The sequence below is a fragment of the Thunnus thynnus genome, chromosome 3, assembly GCF_963924715.1.
Source record: "Thunnus thynnus chromosome 3, fThuThy2.1, whole genome shotgun sequence".
In the NCBI taxonomy this organism is placed as follows: Eukaryota; Metazoa; Chordata; class Actinopteri; order Scombriformes; family Scombridae; genus Thunnus; species Thunnus thynnus.
Window position 1 is genome coordinate 7,808,890 of NC_089519.1, and position 12,028 is coordinate 7,820,917.

The 12,028-nt window shown below is 39.4% G+C and overlaps 1 protein-coding gene across 1 annotated transcript in view; it reads right to left on the reverse strand.

Annotated features, from left to right (window-relative positions):
* The window catches only part of LOC137180652 (deleted in malignant brain tumors 1 protein-like), a 64,820-nt gene that overhangs the window by 36,196 nt on the left and 16,596 nt on the right, over nt 1–12,028 (reverse strand). Inside the window, exon 5 of the mRNA XM_067586012.1 lies at nt 6,414–6,851. Coding sequence (XP_067442113.1) covers nt 6,414–6,851 — 438 coding nt within the window. The remainder of the gene's footprint in view (nt 1–6,413; nt 6,852–12,028) is intronic.

The following is a 12,028-nucleotide window of genomic DNA, read 5'->3' on the forward strand; positions in this document are numbered from 1 at the left end:
GTTTTTACCTCAATATTTTGAATGAGGCAAAAGGCAACAGTAAATTGATCTGGAAAAAACATTGATAATATCACAAGGAGGGACCCAAAATTTTTAGGAGATTTTAAACTCAAAGTACAGGGAAAGTAACTACAGACTAATAAGTATACTGCCAGTACTCTCAAAGGTTGCTTAGAAAGTTGTCATTAAACAACTTTGGGTCACCAAAGTTAATCTTCATCCCATCGACACTGTGGATATCTGTACCAGATTTAATGGCAATTCATCCAGCAGTTGTTGAGAAATTTCAATCTGGACCAAAGTCATGCATCATGGTTGCGTTTTGGTTTTACGTTTTCTTTTGTAACTGCTGCATAATCCACCATCAAGGTTTTGTTTAAAAAAAGGTGACAGTTGACTCTATAATATGGAAAATCTGTTACTGGATCTAAAGAAGAGTCCATGCTATTGTTGAAAAAATGTAACAGAGGAAATGAATTGTAAACAAATGCAAAAGAACTTTTTAAAAAGGAAAGTGTTGATAATCACACATCATAGTTGTTTGATGGAATGAACAAGATCATTATAAATAACCCTTAAAGATGACAAAAAATGAATAGAATCAAATCACTAGTGATGCAAAAGTTTTGCTCTTAATATTTGTTTTCCCCACAATTGTCACATTATGATGTTTCACAGATAAGGCTGTACTGAAAATAAGCACAGAGTAGCAGAAAAGTTTTGGTACCTTCATTTTTATTATGAATATTACAGTTTATAGAATTGAAGAATAATACAATAGTATGGTGAGATTTAATTATTCAGTGTAACCAGTTTTTACAATTTTATGTCTCTGTGAATAAAAAAAAATCTTAAAAAAAAAAAATATCACAGTACAACACATGCGTGCATTGTTACTGTAACCAGCTTACTCCGGTGACTTGTCCCCTAAAGACAAAGACAAGAGGGAAAAACATGTCATTACTCCATATAGTTTGTTGTGTCGAGACATCAGCCGCCCTGAGATCAGATTGTAATTCATACTCACAAATGATTGGTCCAATAGTCAGTGGCTTCATAGGAGCAGAGTTTGAAACGGAGCGATGTGTCCTCCTTGTGCAAGGCTGGGTGGTGGGAAAGGATGGAAAAAATAAAAGATACCATTAAAACACAGTGTTTAAGCAACACTAATTATGGATTGACAATGCTATTGATAAAGTGACATGTGTGACTCACTGGAACACAGGAGGAGCCCCTCTGGTCACACAGGCTGAGGCTGCAGTGAAGGAAAACGTCTCGGTATTCACCCTGGAGCAGGAAGAACAGGGCAGAGAAACGAGCCTTGGAGGATGAGCCGCTCTCAACCACTGACACCTGTCTGCGGTCAGTGGGACACCTGGTAGAGAGGATGAAACGGGTCATCAGTTCCATTTCACATCGCCGTACATTTAACTTTTTCCCCATTTCCACTATACTCCACAAAGCATCTGCTGAGGGACACATACTTGTTCTGGATGAGAGAGTATCGCACAGAATCATCGGGGTTTGATGAATGAGTAGCGTAGCAGTCCTCCAGAACAGCTGCAAAGCTTGGATCTCTCTCGTCCACAGAGACCCCCACGTACAATGGTGAGCCCACTGGCAGGACGATCTGACCTGCTGGATAAGTCTCTGTGAAGTTGGAGTTGCGGAACAGAGACATGGAGGCTCTGGCTTTGGTACCCGAGCCTGAAATGCCACCTGCCAATCTGTCAAAAAACATGCTTTTTGTTACGAAAACCAAGGCATTTCCCCGACAGGTGTCTATTATTAGTTTATATCAAATAATAGGCAGCACCATAAAAATGTTCTGTCATTAAGTGTCAGCTAGATAGCTTTTTGTATAACCATCACACAGGCTTGTTTAGGTACATCCTTGCTGAGGTGTCTGAAGATTCTGTGTTTTTGTGTTTTCAGTTTTTGTGCTGTTCAGTTCAATTCTTATTAGGGATGTGCATAGAGCCAAGTATTTGTATTTGTATCTATATTTGTTGAGGCAGCAAAATGATTTATTTTTGTATTGGTATTCGATTAAAAGTGGAAAACATTTTTTTTTGTTTTATTACACTTTTAATTAGAATATTAAAGTGTTAAAATAAGTGTTTATGAATAATCTATCTTACGAAGGAGGTCCCCACACCGGGTCTTGAACTTGAGTATCCCAGATTATAGATGACTGCACTGACTACTGAGCTCAAACCAAGTACATTACCATTGTGCAGACGGACCTCTATTTATTTATACACCCATAACACAGAGACAGCACACTGTATAACGTGTAAGGAGGAACTCCAAAGGCGATTATTGCTTTGCACTTTTCATTTATTGCCTATTTTTTGCAACCTAACTTTGTGGAATGGAGAAGGGGGACAACAGGTTATGGGGAGTCCCTTGAGAGCACTTTGCTTGGGTCAGTGACTCAGCTTTATCTCTGGGGAATACCCCCAACTCTGGGAGTGATGTCCAAATTAGGAAATGTGCGTCATGTAGCAGGTGGATGTGATTACCCTTGTTGAGACCTGCTTATAGATGTAACAGCAGAGCAGTTTTTAAAAAATATTTGTACAAAATAAATGTTCGTAAAAAAACCCACTATTTGTGCTTTGCTGAATAACTTATTTGGATTCAGGCACACCCCTAATTCTTATACTAAAACAGAAATTGCTTCTCCCTTCAAAAAAAGGAAAAACATTATACAGTCCACCATACTATCTATAATGGATTATTGTGATATCATGTATGTTCATGATGCTGTTACACGGTCTGATTGTTCTGTGAGTGACTGTCTCATTTTGTAATCTTATATATAAAATTGGTTTCAAAAGAAACTAAGAAATCTTGATCATACTTTTATGATTCTGTATATCACAACTTGCAACACTGCTGTTCAGCATGATAGCCCTTCAAGTCATTTCAAAAATATAACTATAATAGATACTATAATAGATTTTATAGACTCCCTGTGGTAGTATTAGAAAAGATATTGTGGCAGACAGCAATGTACGTTTACACTATAATGACTAGTTAAAAGCAACATAGATATAGACAAGACCAACTTTCATCAGGTTTCCCTTAATTTTTATGATGTGATGTCAAAATAAATTATAAGTTTAAATGGTGAACGATGCCATAGTCCCCTTCAATAAAAGGTTACTCACGCCAGGAACGGTCTGATAGCCACATTCAGGCTGGTGTCTGTGTCCAGGGGATAGGCGCAGGAGAAGGGAAGACTCACAGGAAGGATGAAGGACATGTTGTTCATTGGATAGATGAATAAACTGTTGGAGTAGATGGCATGTGTGTGGTTGGTCTGAAAGACAAGATGATTAAATTATCAGTCAGTTGAATGATTATGTCTGCTTGAGAGGGTGTGTTATTAGCAGCAGCAGTGCTCGGTCAAGCAGTTAAAAAAATGTCCTTTAGGAGGAGGACCTGGGTTCAAGATACTGTAAAATAATTAATATTTAGTCCCTGTCACTTCCTGTTGACCTGACCTCCCTGCAGAAGAGAAAGTGAAAACATTTTCAATATGTGACCAATAACCCAGTCTCAATTATAGTGACAATAATTGGATGGACTAACATACAGGCAGCACATACAGTACATATTCAGTACCATTGTTTCACCATTTATGTCTCATACACCAGTGAAGCCAGCAACTTTCATTATTTATTATCTGGTCTGTCAGAAATAACATGCTTGATGTCTCAAAATGTTCCCCAACTAAATCAAAAATCATTCTCTTTTGTCCTCCAAAGTCTGCCCCAATTTCACAAAAACATCTTGGCTCCCTGTCTACAAATGTCAACCCTGCAGCCAGAGACACAGAAACTTCTCCATAACCAAACTGCTGGAGAGGGGCTGGATTCTTCCTTTTCAGAATTGCCCAGGGTGAGAAGCCCCAACTGATGACATATGTCACCAGGAGCAAGGCTCTGACTGTTGTTTGTGCAAATGCATCAAACAGCAGTTCAGAGTATCCGACCTTCTTGATGTTTCTGGGTGGGGTCCTGCCTGGTGAACAGGGAATATCTGGTGGAGGCCCCTGTCTGCAGGATCTTCGCCTTCCACCTCTACCGGAATTTCTCCTGCATCAGAGTTGTTGGAAAGTGCTGTATAAATACTGTATAATAAAGATTATTATTATTATCATCATGATTATGTCCAGTATGTGTATTTCACAGTGCAGTTTCTGTATGTGGCAAAGTCTGCAAAACCACAAACCTTGAGAAGTGAGCAAGGTGTGCAGGACATAGGCTTATAACTGGTGAGATGTCAGGAGGTGCCCGGCCTGGTGTCACCCCACAGTGGCCAGAACCGTCATGCATTGCATGCTCAACCCAAAGGCAGAACATCTGAAAATCAGTGGGTCAAGTGGTCAGCATCTAACTGGAAGAGAGAATGGCTCCAGTCTGATGTGGATGTGGACAGGATCCTTGCAGCCACAGTCAGCAGTGATGTAGATCAGAAATGCCACTTAGTGGCAACCATCACTGTCAGCATTGCTGCTGAGAGGTTTGGCATTATGAAGCAGTGGGTGACAAAACTGGAGCAAAACTGGTAGGAGACGAGAATAAGCCATCTACAATAAGACAGGAGCTTAAATCTCTAAGGAGGGAGCGTCAAGGAAGCAAGGGGGGAGAATAAGGCCGTCTTAGCAGATCTTTGTAGCATCATGAAGAAGAGGACCATCATCCTCCACAGTACACAGTGGCACAGAAGAAGGGGCAAAGAGAGAGCCAGGAACCAAGAAACTGCTTGGGCAGAAGTGAAGTGGCCGTTTTCCTTGCTCCAAAGAGGAGATTGACTGGTACCTCAACAACACCTATAGATATAGAGAGCGGGACCAAAAATAGAGCTAGGAGACTGTTTGGCTTTGATGTCACTAACTAACCCAACAGCGAGGTCAACACCAATGAGACAACCTTGAACAAGATCCAGATGGTCAGCAGAGCTGCTAGAATAACCTCCTCCCCGGGCCCTTGTGGAATGCCTCACAAGGTCTCCAAGAGGTGCCCCAGGTCTTGCAATGATGGAGGATTCCTCAAGGTGATTTGAAAGAGAAGAAGGTAGCCCAGCAGTGGAGATTTGCAGAGAATCTCTGCAAATGAGGAGAATACAAGCAACATTGAGCAGTTCAGGGCCATCTCACTTGTCAGGGTTGAAGGCAAGATCTTCTTCAGTATCATTGCTCAATGTCTGATGACACCCTGACACACCTGCAATGTAGATGTTTTGCTAGCTAGTCCCCAATGCAGGGCCTTCAAAATCCTTCAAAATCAAAGGACTGCACAGGAAGAGAGTCATCAGGAATATCACCAATACTACAACAAGACATCAAGATGGCAGATGACTGTGAATCAAGACCTATGAACCACATATGCTAATTGGACACAAGATGATCAACCTGGTTTGATTGCCTGGGCGATGGTGTCTGATATTTAAAAACCTGTTGAAAAGACCCCGCTTACATCACTGACTATGTGTCCATAAGCATCACAAGATGTGAAAAATGAACAACTGCAGAAATTCACACTACAAATACATGTTAAGTACCTGTATCTTCTTCATGTTGCAATGACTCAACACACTTTTGTATTAGTTCACCTTCTGCTTCATCTCCAATCTAGCTAATGTTAATTTGGGATTTCATTTCTAAATTGTGATGACCATAGTAGCTAGCACTATGCTAGCTGTCTGGGTTTAACCCTGAACAACATATACATAACACAGCAGAGAGTATGATGACATGTTGTCAGTTTTTATACACTTGCACTTAAGTTTACAGGAAAAAACTAACAAATAAACAAACAAACAAACAAAAAAGATTAAGTCTTTACCATCAGTGCATTTCCACAGGCTCCTGCCTGGGCCTCCACTTCGTACCACACTACATCATTATTCACTCTGACCCAGGAGCAGTTGTGGGCTGCCAGGTTGCCAGATAATGGGTTCAAACCAGAGGATGTCATGCTAGCCAAATCCAGGCCTACTTGTAGTTTATCATGGCCACAAATAAGTTGAGAAGGCTGGAGTGGAGGACGCTGGACTAAAGACAAAGATATAAGGTTACCAAATCATCCACACACTGTCCCCCACTGTCCTTCATGGTAGACCTCCACTCTGCCAGAGCAGCAGTTGTCAGAGTTGACCAGCCTCACTGGTGAACCAGCTAACAGAAAAGCATACAACATAATATTGTTGAAAGATGGACCTCATGAAAAACAATGATATCTGTGAGAAACTAAAAATAGAACAAATAAAATAAAAGTGTAGTGTAAATCACATACTTCATATTTCTGTAACAGGTGGTGACTAAAATCCTAAATATAATACCATAGACAGGCTGTTACACAGTGAGATTTCATTGGTTTTAGCTCCTCATTTGTGTTTACCTTCACAAACCACACCAGCATCCTCATGGTGTCCACAGTTGTGAGATCCAATCCCTTGGTGTCTGCACTCACTGAGCTCTGATTCGCTGCCTGTGCACATGACATTATCCAACCAAATAGGCCCTCTGCCCTGTCCAAAGTGTGCACTTTGTGGTGCTGACAGGACCCTGCCACAGCCCAGCTGTCTACACACCACTTGAGCATCAGTCAGGTCCCAGGCATCGTCACACACTGTGCCCCACTGTCCTCGGTGGAAGATCTCTACTCTACCAGAGCAGGAACTGTTTCCATCAGCCAGGCGGACCTGCCCCTCAACTGCTGTGTTGTTACCTGCTGTTGTTACGTCCGTGATGTCAGATGTCACCTGAGCAATGGTGGAGCTTTGTGGTCTTGGATCAGGTGTGGTTGAAGCAACTGCAGGTTCTGTTCTGTTAACCTCTGTTAACAACAGAGAACAATGAAAAAAATGTTCATAAATGGTTAATTTAAGAACAAGTGGTGACATTAAATCCATGGATTAGGTGAGCAAATTTAATTTTTTGTATCACTGTAAAGATGTTTCAAATAGAACAATACCTGTGCAGTATGCAAGATGGCATCCTGTTGGCTTCACAAGTTTGTAGACATAATAGTTTTCATAACAGAGCTTGACCTGTATGGCGTGTGAATGAAAATTGCAGCAGCTGCCGCTCCAGGCACCACACACATTGCGATTTACAATTTCCTTTGACTGTGTGGGATGAGGTTCTGTTATCCACAGAGGAGCATGGGTTCCACATCTTTGCTCAGCTACGCACCTCTCTGGAATATGAGCATTGGTTTGCCCCAGGAACAGGCGATACCAGCCTTGCCAGTTAACATCTCGGTCGCAGTGTAGGATCTGATTCATTGTATTATTAGTTGAACGCCACTCATCATCCAGTACAGTGTAGTGGTCACAGGGGTCGGCACAACCATGCCCATTATTTCCGATGCAGTCCATGCCTATAGGACAAACATTATCTCCACAGTTGAACTGGACAGACTGGGAAGAGGGGCCTGATCTGGTGCTGGAGGAAGGCTCCATGCATTCAAAGGAGCCCGGTGTGTTTTGGCAAATCTGAGGTGGAACACAGGGCGATTCTGGGAGGGAGCACTCGTCAGTGTCCACACAGCCACTGTCTGGCGACCAGTGATAACCTTGGCTACAGCAAGAAGAGTCACTGCAGAGTTTTGTGCTGTAACAGGTGAGACCATCGCCTACATAACCATCTTTACAGACACAAGCCTTCGCCTGGCTGGCAAAGGTGTCGCCTCTTTCTCGTGACTCCTGGCAGGTGGCTTCATCATGACACAAATCACAACTGGAGACAAGTGTCCCTGTGAAAAGCAGAGAGATAGTGTGATGCAGGCTGTTACTTATTTTCAGCAGCTTTTCTGAATGAAACAGTGAAAGTAATGCTATTACATTCAAGCGACATAAATACTTTTTAATTAGGCAGTCTATGAGTAAAGTCACACTAATTTATGAAGGTCTTTTCAAATCTCCTCAGAGTAATATCTGTAGAAATAAATTGAAGCTAAGAGTATGATTGCCAGCTTTTACATCTGGATTAGATATCCGTATTTTAACAATATTATTATCGCATTACTATGTTCTTATATACTGGATGTGAGGTTTCAAGGGGTCTTGAAATATGGCACCTGTCGCATGGTGGATTATTATTACAAAGGCATATTAAGCAACAAAGCATAGTATGTGTGAAATTATGTTGCGTTATGTAAGTCATCTAGAATGTTCCAATTGAGGACTTTCATAAAAAAGGCATCTCAGATGTTGATATCTATGTCAGTGTAAGAATATGTGACATTGATAGTGTTAAATGTTATCTAAATTTGAAGTGGAAATATGAGAGAATTACTGAGAAAATGTAAAGTTAACAGGTTTATTATTATTATTATTATTATTATTATTATTATTATTATTATTATTATTATTATTATTTATGAGGGTAGAATTTGTGTAATCCATCCCGATATATATGATGCTGGCAGTTATGATTTATGTGTGGGGAGGCAAATTCAATGCATCAATTGATTAAAGTCTTTCAATAGAAGTTCATTCATGTGTGACACAAAAGGGGGGAAAATGTACCAAATCTATTTAAGTTTCCAAAAATCAAAAGGGAAAAAGCAATTACACAGTGAATATGTGTCATAATGTGTAACCCAAAATGATGAGATGTCAGATGGTTTACCTGAAGTGTTTCCTGTAATAATCTGCAAAATTAGGATCAACAATAAACCCCCAGGCACCCCCATTCTGGACAACATCCAGGACACAAACCTGTTAAAAAAGACAACAAAGATGTCTTAATAAACCCCAGAAAACTGCACAATATGCCGACTTAGTGAAATGGCAAATTCAACAAATGGACAATCTTAAATCTATATTTCCAAACTGCTGCTGTGCATAAAATTCATTACTTTGCCAGTGTTTGAACATACCTTGGAGAGACTGTGTGGGAATCCAGGAAAAAGTTGAAAGTGTAAATCTCTCAGTGAGTGAGACTGTGAAAATTTATAGGCCTGTGTTAGTGCTCAAAGAACCATACCGACCATTCATTGGTGAAGCACTTCAATGGGTCATTGACAGCACTGATTCATATCTCATCAAAACAGTTACTTATTAATCAAAAATTATATAATAACTTACATTCATTGCCTTTTGAAATAACTGGCACACAAACAAAGTCTTTAGTCAATATATTTTATGCTACTACAATCAGTCTCAGGTCAGTGTTGAAAGACACTAGAGACCTTTTGATCTTCACAAGTTTGCACATAACAGTGTTAATGTATCTACCGAGTGGCCCATTTATAATCACCTTTTGTCAACAGCAGTGACTGAAATGCCAGAAAGAACAATGAGTTCATGAGCATGAAAGTTTATCCCTCTAGTCTTCATTTATAGTCTTACACATTTTAACTAACTGTCACTGGCATCCATTTCCAGAAATTGGAGGAGGACCATGAATTAAGATTATTTTGTTCAAGTTCAAGGAAGAAGTACGTACATGCAATTATAAACAGGTTTAAAAAAAACATAAACCATGTGATGATCCCCTTGATGTCATTGATATCATGTATTACTTTGCATTTTACACCATGTTATATTTCATTATATATTTAACAGTCTGGCTTTGAAAAGGTTTGTTTTTTATGAATCAAACAGGTTTCTTTGAAACTATAGAAGCAACTTGGTTTAAATACATACTGCAGGGAACAAACATGGAAAACAACAGTGTACTAGACAGTTTTTCCCCATGTATAGTATAATACATTTATTGTGTTTTATATTGTTTTTTGTTTGTTATTATTTTTATATTATTATAATACTGATGTCACTTATCATTTTTTACTGGAGTCATTGTGCCCCTTCCAATGAATTATGTCATACTATTATATTTCAAAACTCACTTCCTCCTCATATTTTATCATCCAAGGTAAATGGTTGTGCTTTGTTCCAATACAAGAGCAGTGTGCTATTACGATTTTTACAACAATTTATGCTGATAAGAGTCTGTATGCACCAGTGTGCCTATTACTGAAAGTATTCTACAAAGCATTTTCTGCACTTTTCTTGAAGTGTTTGGTATCATTCAAAAAGAAAACCTCACTCAAATACAACTTTCAGCCACACAGGCCATAACATTATTAAGAAAGGATGTTTATGTACATCTCAGGAAGTATTTGAGTACATTTGCACATCACTTATAACATGTCAGATAATCACAGCCAAAAGTAAAGAACACAATACATACACATAGTGACAGAGAGACATTTTTTACATTTGTCATGAGTAGATATGTTTTATGATGGCATCATGTTTTAATTACAAATTTCAAACCATTTGCCCTGAAAAAAAGACATCCTTATATAATAATAACAATAATAACTTTATTTATATAGCACCTTTTAAAAACAGAGTTTACAAAATGCTTTGACAGACAAAGCAAAAGCAGTACAATGCAAAGCAAAGACATGAAACAGAAAACAATAACAGCTCTGACATTAAAAAGATGGCTGCTAAAGGCAAAGAAAGACAATAAAGAGATGATAAAAAGTTTAAAAGAAAGATGAAAAGTTTAAAAAAGTTTAAAAGAAAGATGATCAAACAATCAATGAACATTACATAAAAGCAAGTCTGTAAAAATGGGTTTTAAGAAGTGATTTAAAAGAAGTTACTGATTCTGCGAGCCTTATCTCCTCAGGCAGGTTGTTCCAAAGTCGAGGGGCCCTGACGGAAAAAGCACAGTCACCTTTAGATTTAAGCCTCGACTTTGGAACAGCCAGAAGGGCCCCACCTGAGGATCTAGGGCTGCAGGCTGGCTCGTACGGGGTCAGCATATCTGTTATGTAGCTTGGAGCCAGACCCAGACGTGCTTTAAAAGTGATCAGTAAAATCTTAAAATCAATTCTAAAATGAACAGGGAGCCAATGGAGAGAAGCCAGGATTGGGGTGATGTGATGTTGTCTGTTAAAACCAGTAAGAAGCCTAGCTGCTGCGTTCTGAACTAGTTGGAGGTGGAACAGGGATTTTTGTGTAATACCGGAAAGGAGGGAGTTGCAGTAATGTAGTCTAGAGAAAATGAAAGCATGGATGATTTTTTCAAGGTCTGAATGGTGGAGTGTTGGCTTAATTCTGGAAATGGTTCTGATTTGGAGGTTTAAAACTTAGACCTGAATCGAACAGCACTCCGAGATTTCTGGCGGTGGGCTTCATGTAGGTGGATAGGGGACCAAGACTGATGGGGTTATTTGGATTAGGGGGACTGAACAGTATGACTTCTGTTTTTGAATTGTTGAGTTGAAGGAAATTTTGTGCCATCCAACAGTTGACTTTGCTGAGACAATCTACAGCAGCAGCTAGGCTTCTTGGGTCACCGGGTCTCAGGGGAAGGTATATCTGTGTGTCGTCTGCATAGCAATGAAAAGAAACTTTGTGTTGTTGAATGATTTGGCCAAGTGGAAGCATATAGATAGAAAATAAAATTGGACCTAAAATCGAACTTTGCGATACACCACTGGTAATGTGGGCTGTGGAAGAAGTGAAATTACCAATGGTGACCGGGAAGGTTCTTTCTAAAAGGTATGAATAAAACCAATCAAGTGCAGTGTCCTTGATGCCCACCTAGGTTTTAAGATGGTCGATTAAAATAGTGTGGTCTACTGTGTCAAAAGCTGTACTTAAATCTAAAAGAATTAAATTTCACTCTCCCCCCTGTCAGCTGCTAAAAGGAGGTCATTAGTTACCTTGAGGAGAGCAGTTTCTGTGCTATGTAAAGCTCTAAAACCAGACTGAAATTTCTCAAAGATATCGTTTTGACACATAAATGCTAAAAGTTGGGTTGAAACAACCTTTTCTAAAACTTTGCTTAAAAAGGGAAGTTTAGAAATTGGTCTTAAATTATTTAAAAACAGAGGGATCAAGGTTAGGTTTCTTTAAAAGAGGTTGCACAACAGCATGTTTAAAAATAGAAGGAAAAAATCAATTTTTGGGGGAACTGTTGATAATCAATAAAATACTGGTGCCAACTGTGTCAATAACTTCTTTGAGAAATTTCATGGGCATA